Source organism: Topomyia yanbarensis, chromosome 1 (genome assembly GCF_030247195.1).
Source record: "Topomyia yanbarensis strain Yona2022 chromosome 1, ASM3024719v1, whole genome shotgun sequence".
NCBI classification, from domain to species: domain Eukaryota; kingdom Metazoa; phylum Arthropoda; class Insecta; order Diptera; family Culicidae; genus Topomyia; species Topomyia yanbarensis.
This window is the reverse complement of record NC_080670.1, coordinates 4,484,262-4,498,518: the sequence shown is the minus strand read 5'-3', so window position 1 is coordinate 4,498,518 and position 14,257 is coordinate 4,484,262. Positions and strand designations below refer to the sequence as shown.

The 14,257-nt window shown below is 38.6% G+C and overlaps 1 protein-coding gene across 4 annotated transcripts in view; it reads right to left on the bottom strand.

Moving 5' to 3' along the window:
- The window catches only part of LOC131676681 (oxysterol-binding protein-related protein 8-like), a 54,937-nt gene that overhangs the window by 18,303 nt on the left and 22,377 nt on the right, over positions 1-14,257 (bottom strand). The window contains exon 1 of one of the 4 annotated variants that reach the window (XM_058955924.1): positions 3,918-4,008. The exons of the other annotated variants lie outside the window; for them this stretch is intronic. Within the exon in view, the coding sequence (XP_058811907.1) occupies positions 3,918-3,993 (76 nt within the window). The 5' untranslated portion in view covers positions 3,994-4,008. Of the gene's footprint in view, positions 1-3,917; positions 4,009-14,257 lie in introns of those variants that run through there. 4 annotated transcript variants of the gene reach the window in all.

The following is a 14,257-nucleotide window of genomic DNA, read 5'->3' as shown; positions in this document are numbered from 1 at the left end:
AAAAAATTATAATCACATTAGTTTTACTAATTTTATTAATTTGATAATGATTTCCCAAATTTATTATTTTCTTAATTTTAATAATTTTTTTATTTCATTATTTCATTGAACTTGCAAATTTTACTGCTTTACAAATTTTGTTAAGTTTATTACTTTTATTTATTTAATTATTTTATCCAACTTATAAATTTTCTACATTTTATTTATTTCATGGACATTAATTTTATTTTCAATTTTGTTCAATTTGTTCGTTTTATTTATTGCATGTTTTTTTCTTATTTATTAAGTTGGTTCAAAATTTATTCTTTTTTGTTATTTCGATCTTTTTTATTCCTATTTATTTGAGTCATATCGCGCAGTGACAGAAAAATGCAAACTTTACCAACATTTTAACCAATTTTTAAGGAATTGATCATCTAAAGCCAACACATAATAATCTAAATTTTCGAATCGTTTGAAACACCCCTCGGTCTATGGTGGCACACTCCGTAATGACCAATTGTCGAGAACCTTGATTTTAAATATGGACCAACAGGTCTGTGCCACAAAAAGAGAGAAACCTTGATTTTTTTATATATCTCGAGTACCATTTGTTCTGGATTTCTTAGGGTGATTCGTCTCTCAAATCGGGTTAGTAAAATCCTATGTGCGGGGTTGGGAATCGAACCCAGGTAAGCTGCGTACAAGGCATTTTCCCAATTTTACTCGCGAAGCATCTATTTCAATTTCCAATGTTATCGTGTTCCATAAAGCACCCAAAATCTCAATATAATATAAGCAAATCCCGATTTTTTCTAAATTTCATGAATAACTTCCTTTGAAATGCATCTCGTGGATGGATTCTAAAGCAAATAGTACCGAAGATATAATCAAAAGAATATCAAGGTTTTTGACTACTTGCATGGATAGAGGGGCGGTTCAGTTGACACAAAACATTGGAATATTATATATTGACTGTACTAGTTGAACAATTCACCCGACATTGCCTCAAATCTACGAAGGTCGATTACACGTGCTTCGGTCACTTCGGGCGGAATGACCCGTATTTATTCCATTCAGCACGATTCAAACCAGGTAGTTTGATTTCATCTCTTCAGTATATGGCTGATTTGATCATCACATAATGTAATCGTTGTTCAATACAGAGAGTGTTAGAATATTCCAGATTCCTGATAACAATAAAATAATTCAACAATAACTTCATCTCATTGCAAAATACTGAAATGATTGATGGGAAATTTTACCCTGTATTTGTTCCGCTGTTCTCCAGGTAGCATTGGGATCTTGAGGAATTATGTGAAAATTTAGGAAAATGATGTTAAAATGTTTCATTATTGTATGGATATTTACTGAATAGACTAACACTCTTAGTATCGCAAAAAAAAGTTGCAAATGATTTTTTTCACCGTGAGAACCTTATAAATAAAATAAGATGCGAAATCAATTTTCCGCAAAATTCAGCATGATTTAAACGCTGATATCTATTCAACGAATCTTTTCCTAGATGTTGGCTACAAAGTTACTGCAGGGTAGTTACCCACCTACTGGAGGCATTCCATTCCACATCAAAATCAAAAAAAAAAATGCAATAAGTTTGCGGCGGTAGTTCCACTTGAAATTTGTAACAAGGAAAAGTTTACTCTCAAGTTCCGACGGTTTTCCACCTTCGGCTTCCGCTTGCATTTCCATTTTCATTGTTGTCGAGTGCTAGGAAGAAAGCTGCAGCTGTCGACCACTTTTCCGCATCTCCCGCAAGCCCTAACAGAACGGTTCGACAATGTCCACCTTTACCTTAGCGTGCTTACCGAAAGTTGTTCCTCTCTTGCAGCAGTGCTTTTCCAGTGTCGGACAATATGGTGTTTTGGATGGTGCTTGTTCGGTAGGCAGGGTTATGGTCAGTAGCCGGTGCTTAGTTGCATCGTGACAAACTGCATTTTAAGGAACGGAAAGTGTTCCTTATAGTTCCGCAACTTCTCGCCACGCGATTGTGGTGGCTGTTTGATGAATGCTGGCCATAGTTACGTCAAGTGATTTACGTTGGCCAAGAAACAAATCACGGAAGTTTGACGCTAAATTGAAGCGGAAGTTGGTTGGAATAGTTTTATAGGTGTGTTGCTTGGCTCGTGTAGAGAATTTGTTACTACGTGGTGCTCCAAATCATTTGAAGAAGCTATTTGTTTTCTAAAGGATGGCATGACATAAATAATTTAGAAGTGAAACACTACCTCAGATCGCTTCGCTGCGGAATCTAATAGGTGTGTATGTAGCTTCGTCACTAATCGCTGATGATGCGTGACTAATTAGCGATCTTGACCCAGAATCGAAAACAGCTACAATTACCGTTTCGCATGTTGCAAGGGCTTATTTCTGTTCCGTTGCTCCTCCTATCGGAACGACATGTAGAGGCATCGACTGCAAAACAAAACGCCCGGCACATTTATCAACGATCTCCACCTCGTCAAACTATTGCAAATTACCTTGCCGTGTCGGTGCTACTAGCTGATATCTATTCGCGCGTGTAATTCAAAAGTATGTGTAAACACCTTGAAGCTCATCCTTGTTTCGTTATCAGCAGTTCTGTCACACCAGTTTATTTCCGGAGACTTCTTCACCCGGCGCTATACCCCCTTGTAGTCTATTTAGTTCAGCATTACACTTTCACTTGGGGAAGGTTCGCCATCCGAAGGACGTTGTTTGGTGATGTCATCGTCGCCTGATATACCACTTCCTAAAGTCAACGGCGAGACGAGGTGGAGTCAGAATCAGCAAAACTGTCACCATCATAATACCCCCCATTACAAACTATGTATATAACACAGTAACGAATGGAGGGGGACACCATCATGACGACTCTGCTATTTGTCGCAGTGAAAATGGAATGGATATTGTTTCCATTAAGATTGAAAAAAAATTAAAAAACGAGAAAGCACGTCTTTAACAGACAAAATGTGCTATATAGCAATTATGAAGTAAGCAAGCAAGAGTCAACGATGAGCAACAGTACATTTAAGCAATCTTCATAATTTGGTTGGCGAACGTGATCCAGTGATGCAGCAGTACTAAATAATGACGATGACTGTGGGTAATAGACTGCAAAATTAAAGCTGCATATCCCTCTGTTTATCCTATAGTAAAATCAGTGACTCAGTTGGTTGCTTAACCAGACGTTGGAGGAAAACGGAAAGCATAGAATATTTGACATTTTTTCGTGTTCATTCAGTATCTAAAATCAAGTTGTGGCTACTCAGCATAATCATAAGAGATCGCCCGTAGTTGCTACTCCGTTATTGACCAGAACCAATTGAGATTGTAAAATGTTCATTGGAAGAACATGCTTGGGAATAACATGACGAGCAACATTGTGCAATCTATACTGATCCCTGCATGATGGTCAATACCGACGCTGGACACGTCCGAATGTAGATCTTCTGGGGATGGAAGGAATGTTAGTCCGATACATGTCGCTGCTAGAGACCGAGGAATCCTCTGCAACTCCACATGGATCGCGGGAAGGGAAGATTTGTTAGTAAGTGTGTCAGTAGCGTTATCATGTAAAAATTGCTCTGGGCAGCCGACTGCCGAGAATTTGAGAAATTTATAATTTGTTGTATTAATACGATTGGTCAAATACGCAACATAAACTCCGGATAGCCGACTATGAGGAGTGTTGCTTAAATTTTAATAAATCGAAATCGTACAATTATCTACCACGCGGCGAATTTTGGTGCATTCTGTCGTGTCTGTGTAGAGTTTTCCCGGTGATCGCATGGATAAAAGCGGAATATTAGTTATTTGTGCGCGATTTCCTTTTTTCTCGTGTCAGATATTATTCCTAAAAATCGTTGCAGCGTTCCAATCGCATTATTTTTAAAAACCAATCCAATGGGGCTTATGTAATGTCTGCTAACATCACTTACCAACTACAACGATCCAGAAGTGTGGAAAATCGTTTGATCTATTAGAACTACAATTGATCTCTCCATTAATAACCATCTGCAAAGTTTATCAATATGTAAATTTTCCGAGCAAGACGTATCACCAAAATTTTTCTTTCAACCAAGAACTACATGCAGCACGTTGCAACGAACAAACGGACCTACACCTGTTCACCGTTCAGCGAGTCAAAAGTCAACATGTACGAAGCACAAACTTTCAACAAAAACAACGATAAGAAATCGCGTGAATAATCAGTCCAGGCAATGTCACGTCCGTTTACTGTTTACTGACTCTTGCCACAAACCATTTCCGGTGAAAATAAAAACAACTAAAGCACAAAAAAACACAAAACAAATTAAAAAATCAGCTGATTGAAAAATCGTCGCCTACTATGCTGGGCTGGGACTCTTCGTTAAAAGGATTTCGCCGAGTGGTGACTGAGTGTGCAAATATGGCAAACAAAATAACATTTCCTATAGATATGTATAGGTACCCTCTGTAGGTAATTTATTTCATTGTGGCTCACTGAGCTGAAAGCAATGCAAAAAATCACTGACTGGATGGAATCGATGGGCAAAGTGAGCTGACTCACTCGCTGAAAGAGAGCGACCGACGGTTTCCAATCAACCACTGACTGCTGGTCGCGCCCGGGGGTTTCTTATCAAAGATTGCCGCCGACTGATGGTGGAAGGACTTTTATCGGATTGATTGATAGTACCGTGGGGATTGGTGCCGTGCCGACCGTGGTGGAAGTTTGCAGGAGAAAAGAAAGAAAGAAATTCGTAAACATGTGACGCCCACACAACATGTGATGAAGAGAGCTGAAATGGTAATAGTTTTTCAAAAACAAATTCTCAATTTTTTGAAGAATTTCTTTACAATCAACAATTTATAGAAAGCAACTACAAGCTGAAATGTTTATTCTTTTATGGTCCATCTTACAAAAAATTTACAAAAAAAATAGTTAACCTCCAACATGCAATTATGTGTTCAAGAACTTAAAATATTCTACTTTTCGACATCGTCTCATCAGTACCTGACATTGACTTAGCGCCAGACAGGCACTAAATCCAGTTCGGAAATGCTACTTGTGTACTAAATGAAACAAGTGGTGACATCCCCCAAGAACAGAAGATTCGATTTGCGGTGACGTAAAAAGCATCACAGTTGACTGGGAATGAGCTAGTACCATCGGGCCATATACTAAAGGATGAACACGGAACAAAAAGATCACATGAAAATCATTAGTAAATAGTGGAAAATAAATTAAAAGTTGCTGGTTGGCGAAATCCGATTAGCTTGTACCTTAGAAAGTTCCAAGATATAAACGAGAGCAAAAAAAATGTTTTGATAGCAAAGCGATTTGTAACTACGGACAAATAAGTAAATTTTTCGGAAACTAAAAAATATTATAATAATCAATCATAGTGTCGTCAGAAGAAATGGCCAACTTTTCTGTTACATAAATATTTCATAACGCAAAAAAAATTGCAGTCAGTTTCTATCGAGTATAACCACTACAAACTCACCAATCCAGTAAACGTCAGTACCAGCCAAGCAACTAACGTCGCGAAATTTCCCGAAAAGCTTGCTAATTGGGATACCATTCATTTTTGAATTGCTCGTCAAATCCGCCAGTTACCTATCAGAAAACTTCCGGCCTATACTCCCCATCCTCCACACCCCTACCATGTCGTTTCATTAAACTGGGTCACATTCAGGATGTTGCAGTTGGTGCAAGTGGTGCAAAATATTCGCAGTTGCGTGGAAAGCGAAACTTTTAATTGAAGGATGCCGGTGGTAGCTGTGGAAAATATGTGCTTGTACCGCAAGCAGCAATTTTCGATCGGTTCAATTAAGCGATCGAATGGTTCATAATTGAATCAGACTGTATGGTGATCAGCTTGATGGGATGATGAAGTGGCAGTATAGAGTATTGGAGAAATGGTTTAATTGGATTATATTGTAGTTGTGCTCTAAATAGAGATTTGGAAACTACAGTTATTACAAGTGAATAGATGAATCTTCGAGCAACAATAGGGCACTCAATGTGAATCTTATTTCAAGAAGTTATTCAATAATCGATAATATCATTACAGTGGGGCTACGAAGCAATATGCCGTTTCATTTTGACATCCTCAGAATTGTCAACACAAGGCGTCAAACAACTTTATTTTGAATTAGTTATCGAATTTGCGTTTCGACTTCGTCTCATCAGAATCCGACATTAACTTAGTGACAGGCCAAAGCTAGCGCCAGATTAACGCTAGCTCCAAAAACGGAGCCAATTGGGGTTCCTGAGCAAAACCCTAGTCAAGCGTAATGTCCCGCAAGAAAAGAATATTATCAGCTTAAATGAGCTTCTTTTCTTGCGGGACATCACGCTTGACTAGGGGTTTACTCAGGAACACAAATTTGTGTCTCCGTTTTTGGAGCTAGCGTCAATCGGCGCTAGCTTAGTCCTGTCACTAAGTTAGTGTCGAATTCTGATGAGACGAAGTCGAAACGCAAATTCCATAACTAACTTAATCTTATAGACAGACTTAATTAAAAAAAACCTTAATATCTTCAAGCAAATTCTTATAGGGTGATGAGCCTATTTTCACCATACTAAGCAAGGTGCCTCACTAATTCGGTAATTTCTTGCCTTACAGTCAAGAGAATGCGTAAAAATTGACATCAACCGCTTTGCTTCGTTGTTAAGAACCAATATAATAACACAAAGGCGTTGAAAACAGTAAAATTCTCGTGTTTGAGCACAATGAAAATTCGAATCGAGTGCCTCTATTGTTGCGCTACCATTTGACTCAATGCGTTGAACAAAGATGGCAGACACTGCTCTAACCAACGACTTCAAATGGGTAGGGTGATAATAGAAACATGGCGCAAATAGGCTCATCACCATACTAAGTAAAACGGAAATGTAACCAAAGCTACACTCAGGTCGTAATCTGCAAGGAAATCACATTTAAAACTCGACAAAGGACGGCACTGGCTTCAATTCAATCTCGCCAAATGCCCAAACCCACGGCAGAAAGCTTCAGTAACTGTCCTTTCAGAGAACCTGTTCATCTTCTATCATCTCTCAATTTCATTATCGATTCGCTCGTCTGTTCGCATTCTATTCCGATTTAATGGAGTGATCGAACGGTGAGATACACCATCGGAAGCGTGAATGATACCGGTGGCATCCAGCATCTACATTCCAAATGATTTTCCGGATTGAATAATGAAATTATCCGCCATAGCGCCAGCGCCGAGCGAAACCCGGAAAATCACTTCTTCCCAAGGGTCGTATTTTTAACCCGCCATGGATTCACATTTTTCCTTTTCCACATAACGTAAACGTTATACGTATAATATAATCTCGTGCTGTTGACAAGCGATTATTTTTTTTTTTTTTTGAGCATTAATAATAAAGTCGGTTGCCATCAACGGGAGCATCTGTTTGCCTCTGGGGTCATGCATACTAAAAACACGGACGGAAAGGCGAACATCTAAGAAATGGTACTTTCCTACCGTCGTTATGAGGAACAAAATACGTTTAAAGATCTGCGTTTTGACTTTGTCTCATCAGTAGCTGGTACCGACTTGGCAACCAGTTAGACACTACAGCGAATAAGAAAACTTATTACACTCTATGGGGATGCCTCACTCGCAAGAAAGGAAGCTCTGATTTACTAAACCGATTTTTTGGATAGAAACTGGATACCAAGTTGGTGCCAGTTACTGATGAGACGAAGTCGAAAAGCCAATTTTTGACCTGTTGAAGTTATAGGTTTTTTGACCTTCACGTATAAACAATAAATTTTCTCAACTTCTTGGAAAATATATTGCATGCGGAAAGGAATGCTAAATAACCATTTTAGCGCTAGTTTAACTAAAAGTAAAAAAAGTGTGTGCATGTTTGAGATACTAAGTACCATCTCGTAGCATCACAAAGCAGTGCGAAAAAAATTATTGTGAAATGAAACTTAACTGGATTGAGCAAGTACAGGTTACAATTGTCTTCAGATAATTCCGAACGGAGTCTTTCCGTGCATTCGCCTGAAATCACAAAAAAACTAAAGCTGCACGTAACTTGCTCGTACGACTACACGTCTGCCGATCCGACTGCACGGCGAAAACCACTTATCACTACATATACTATACATTGTCGGTTGTATGCTCGGAAATCCGAACGAAGCTGAAAGCAGAAGTTTAATGAAGCGTTCAAGAAGTTATCGTACAGAGTTAATGCAATGAGATGAGCCTATTATCGTAGAAAAGTCTCTTTCCGGTTGTCCGCGTTCATTTCCCGAAATAAGGGGCATTTCGATTTGCGTAATTTGTTCTGTAAATCATAACTCAACGCTGAATGTGAGTGACAGTACGGCGTTGTACATCACAAAAAAAATTGTTGAACGGTGGAATTGCCTTTGTCGGTTATCATTTGTGTAGACAGTATTGTTTAATCCTAGTTGAACTCTTTACCGTCCATATTGCGTTTCAAAAAGAAAATTTTTATTGAACATCATTATCATGTAGCAATCAGAGTCATTCCACTGAGGAAAATAAATCGGCACTGGATCGTCATTCCATCACTTCCATCTTCCAATTTAACACGTCATTTTTAGATAATAATATTTACAATTGGTTTATTTGGCCTTGCCCTTTTAAATAGCTATAAATCATTGTTCAGGCAAGATAACTGAGGCCGTTTACATTTTATATGACCACTAACAATCATAAGAATTATCCGTAGAACTGAAGTTATTGCAATTACCCAAGCAATGCACTATATTGGTTATAAATGAGCACTAATATTGCAAACCAAAACCATCTTCTGGCATATACAGTGCAATCGAGCTCTACATTAGCATTATAAATGCATTAAACCACAGTCAAAATGTAGCATTATTGTCAGCTAGCTCTATATACGTTTTGCACCGGATAGAATTAATTTAGTGCTATTATAAAGCAAATATAAGGCCAATATTATGCTAATGTAATGCTGTGGTTTTATTCGACTGGTATCTCATCGTGATTATTATATTCAGCATATATATACAGCACACAGTTTACGCACCAAATAGAGCGCACATGCCGTGATTGAGTGATTTCAAAAAATCGTGATTTTTCAAAAACTGAATTTTTTTAAAATTCATCACTTTTGAACCTCTGAACCGATTTTCATTGGTTATAGGGCAAATGAAAGGTATTTATTTGCAAGACGCTTGATCATGAAAATAGGAGATGGACCTATTTTCAGCATCTACAAATCGCCTGCCTTATCAGAAGATTTAAAGCAAATTTCGACATTCACTTTGTTCGGACATTCTTTGCAACAGTAAACTTGGATTTCACACTGATATATTCCTATCCATAGAGACAACCTTGACATTGGTTTCAGAAATATTTGATGAAAATAGTGCAAATTTATATTTTGAAAATATTTGACATTGATTTTACAGTATTGGTTCCTCCAACAAAAAGTTGTAATTTAATGATACCTGCAAGTTTGCAGAAATACATTAAATGATTCAATTAAAGTTTTAACATGGAAATGTCGAAAAACTTATTTTAGGTCATATTTATGAAAAACAACAATTTCCATCGAAATTAAATTAGGTTTGACATCTGTGGTATCTTTGAAGAAAGATTTAAAACATAATATTCTACAACTTTGCCGAAGACTTCTACCCTCTAAAAATATTTAAAAAAAATTGGTTGCTCGGATACTCTACAGTGGTCAAATAAAAACAATTTTTGTGAAAACATTAATGATATCATGTGAAATGATGTGATGTGATCATGACAGGTTGAAGTGCCTTTATTCGGCTTGGAGATACGATATCTACATTTTTCGATATTTCCTCGTGTGTGTCACAAGGAAGTCATTTAGGCCCACTGATATTCGTGTTATTCATCAACGACCGCTGCCAGCTACGGGAGCCTTATAAACTGATTAGGCTGACAATTTCAAGGTGTTTAAAGTGATAAACTCACCCCTGCACGTTAATCAATGCAGTTTAGTATTGTAGACTGCCTGACTATCCGTCGGGAACGATCTCAATATACATGGTCAAATCCTCTCGGTTGACGATTGCATCGATTGAAAATCGGAGGAATTTTTGTTTATGAAATAGGGTATTTTTTTGTTTTTGCTAGTTCAAAGACTTAACAAAAAAGTTGAGTATTAAAGCCGGTTCTCGAAATATATGTAGTTTTTCCTAGTTAAAGAAAGTTCTATTTGATGTATTTAACAATCGAAGATGTGAACGAACAAATGATACTTAATTTAAACTTAGTTGATTACCCTAGCACTGAATGACAATCACGAGACTCCCTCAAGCACTAGGTAAACAAAACTACCAACCATAAAGTAGAATCCCCATTCAAATCCCTCTCCCAGCAGTAATGAGTCTATATTTCAAACACCCCGAGGACAACTTCCTACCATGGCACACCTATTTGCAAATTTACCACCCGAAGAATGACATCCTAATTGCGATGGAATTCCATTCGCCCCCCCCCCCCCCCCCTTCACTCCACATTTACTTCCCTCGTGCTAGGATAGATATTTACGCCTTTTCGGGTCAAACACACTATTGCACCTACTGCTGCTTCATCCTGACCTGGATGTGGGATCTCTGTTGTACTGTTCCGCACGGAACTGAAGAGTTGCTGTTTTAAAAATAGCCCTTTCACTTCTGTCTTTCACAGATTCCAATACAGTCTTGGTTGGGTAAAATTGCATAATAAAGGGTGCACTCGTGGAAAACGGTACACTCGAATTTGTCCGAAAGAAAATGTCGAAATTTACCAAAAAAAAAAAATCTGATTTGGTAGGCGATTTGGGTATGTAGTGAAATTAGCGCTCTCTACAGCATCACTGGAATAATGAACGATGAGATATGCAACAAAGAGTAGTTTCAGGAACAAGTCTTGCCAATTAAAAAAGAAGCACAACTATTGTACAAAGCCAATAACGTAAACTTTGTGCCAAAAGACATGATGATTCGTCGGAGCTGCCCCAATAGATTTTTTTGGAAAAATTATGAAGATATCAATTCGCAAATATCCCAAAATAAAGGAAAACTGGGGCTAATCAAATTATGAAAATCATAACTGATTAGTACTTCTTGTGCAATACGTTTTCCCAAAAGGAAAAAAATGGATTGAACTAATTTGGCTATTAAGGACACAAGATCTAACTTAAAATTAAGTTGGATTTCTGTGTTTCGAATTCATGTCGTCAGTAACTAGCGCCAACTTGAGACCAAGTTAAACGATGTATCTAATGTTTGGATATAGTGTCAAACTGATGCTAATTTCGGTACTATTTTTAGATGAATAGTCTAACTTGGCCCCAAGTCGGTGCTAGTTACTGACGAGATGAATTCAAAACACAAAATTCCAACCTAAGGTTTAGTAATTCTTCATTTCCTGAAAGTTTAAAAACAATGCGACAAAATTTCTAGGAGCGCTCAAATATGTGTTATTTTTTGCGAACACACCCTTTACGAGTAAACGAAGGACTGCAAGTTTCACCCGGGCAACCTACAGTGTGTGGAAACAGTGCAGGGTGCAACACCAGGGTGTTTACCTACCGACCTGTGCTTATGCCTCTGACGTATAACCTACATTGCGAATCGATACACGGTCGTAAGGATTCCCTAGACCCGTCACCATTAGTCTAGCCAGAGTGGTGAGTAAAATAGCATCTTCTCATATGCAGAATTAGGAAAATCTTCCCCAGTCATGATCCAGATTAGAGGGAAACCAGCAAGTTTTCGATATAAACTGGCTGACAATCTGTTAGAATGGGGCGGGACAGACAGAGCGGATGACTGTTTTACATTATTCCCGGTATGGCACAGTCATTCCGTCTAGCGAGCAAGCAGGGAGGCAAAGCAAAAAAGAGAACTGCAAATCAGCTGGGCTGGCCACCAGACTGCGGCACTGAATGTCTGACTCATCCCAGGCCAACAACGTCAGCAGGGATTAACTTTTTACGACACATTTAGCACTAAATTGGCTGGGGTTTTGACTGCTCACTCCAGGAAGGGTTACTTTAGCGCGGTTTTGTATCTATTTTAAAATTGTTTATTCTGCGGTATACGGGGCTTAATTGCTTGATGTCGGCAGTTTGGTTCATGGCGGGTGGCGTTAGGTGCAATTGTTAAAAAACTTGAAATTTTGTGACCATCGCTTCAGACTCCCTGCCACATCGTAAGTTTTTTTTGTCGGAAATGTTTCCCCGTTGTGATGGTAACTCTTGCGCGGGAAGCAGCCCAAACTCCATTTCGATATAAGTCTTACCTTTCATCAGAAGGACTGTCGAATTTGTGCAGGCTTAAATAACTTTTAATTTTTCCCTTCCCTGCAATACTTCTGAAAATTACAGGGAAATTTCCAAACATAAAGAACATGCTCGGATTGAATTAAAGACAATGTAATACCAACCACTAAAAACTGGTTCACATTTTGAATGGGACAGTTTCAAACAATGCAAAAGAGAAGACCCTCTAAAGAATTTGAAATAACCTGCTACGTTGGCGAATGGGTCAAGTTGACTGTCACCAGCAGTACCCAACCATAATCGATACCCTAACAAATGCGTAGAAAAATAAAGCTCAAATTGCCTTTCCAGTCGATAGTACCAGAAAGGATCCTGTTCGAGTTGCAGGCTTGAAGGTACGTAAATCCTACCTCCATCCCTTGCTGCTCTGCTCGAACGATGGCTGAATGTGATTTATTACCCTAGCAAAAATATTGAAGCCAATCGACGTCACACTTGCCGGTCGAGTTTCCCTACCGAACCGTCCACAGGAGGTTGATTGTTAGCCACAAATCATGCATTTTTAGGGTTTCTCTGACAGCGTCGTACAGTGAATTTAGATTTGACGTATATTTAGACGGATTCTTTATTTTTGGCGTATACTTACGACGGATTCTTTAGTTAGACGCTCATATCTTATGGTCATACAGAGCAACAGGGAGTATCAGCGATTTTTATAGAGCAAATTTTATGCGCAGCTGTAGACTACAGGCTTTAGGCGCAGCTGTAGACCTATTCGCCTTTTTACCTCACGGCTCACATCGTTATCACATGTCATTTTCCAAGATATATGAATCCGTCGACAGCTTCGAACAGTAGTCTATCATTTTCTACCTCGGAACCAACACCGTTTGAACTGGCTCGCTCTCTATCAGCTATAATATACTTTGTCTTGCCAGAGTTTATCGTTAGTTCGATTGTCGCTTCCTCTATTTTAAAAGGAACATACAAACGCCTCTTCCTCTGCTCTTCAATGTTGTCGTTGTCATCTGCTAAGCCAAGAAGCATATAAAATCTCGTGGTTCCGTTTTTGTGCATCTGATTTTCATATCACATTTCCGAGCGCAGCATTGAACAACAGATTAGAGAATACATCGCCCTGCTTTAATCCATCTAACATCACAAACGAGACGAATGTCTCTCTAACCATTCTTTGACGCTTGATTTTGAAATATGCATTCGATAACCCGATCAATATTTCTGCCAGCGTTTTAGCAATAGTCGTTGTATGCGACTAATGCTTATTGTTCATGAAGGTGAACATAAAAAGAATCATGGCGTTCTTATATTGGGGCTATCACCTTCCATCTCCAGGGCTAATATTGTTGGCCTGTACGGACGTAATAAATATATGTATATGCAGATGCAGACAAATTTCTTCCAGAAAAATACTCCCGTCGGTATGAGATAGGTTATGTACACGCATACATATATATACTAGTGAAGCTATTGACATCAAATTTCCGTTATGAGTGACAAGTATAGCGTAGTTGGTAAATCGATTGCCTTGTACGCAGAGGACCTGGGTTCGATTTCCAACCCCGCACATAGGGTTAGATTTTTCAAAAAAAAAAAAAGATTCCTTTAACCCGAAAAGAGGCGAATTGTCGTTGGTGGTTGAGTGATAACTCTACATGTCAATAACTGAACGAAAGAATTCTTCCGACCTGTGCATTTGTGTCCCGAATGATGACTTATACTTCATGTGTTAGGCACTCCCCGTAGGTCTTATCAGGAAGGTCATAACTCTTACCTTTCACATCATCGGGTTTGTCATTTCTAGGAGCGTAGGCATTAATCAAGCTTAGTTGAAGAACTTATCTCTTATTTTCAACACGCAGGTACTGTCACTAACCGGCCTCTATCTAATGACCGGTCGTTGCTGCTTACCAAGGACTAAACATGCTTTTTGTGGTGGTGGTGGTGGTCAAGCCAGAAGAGGAGCTCAAGGAGTTTCTCGGTGACTTTGAACAAATAGTTATATTTTGTACCTTGTTT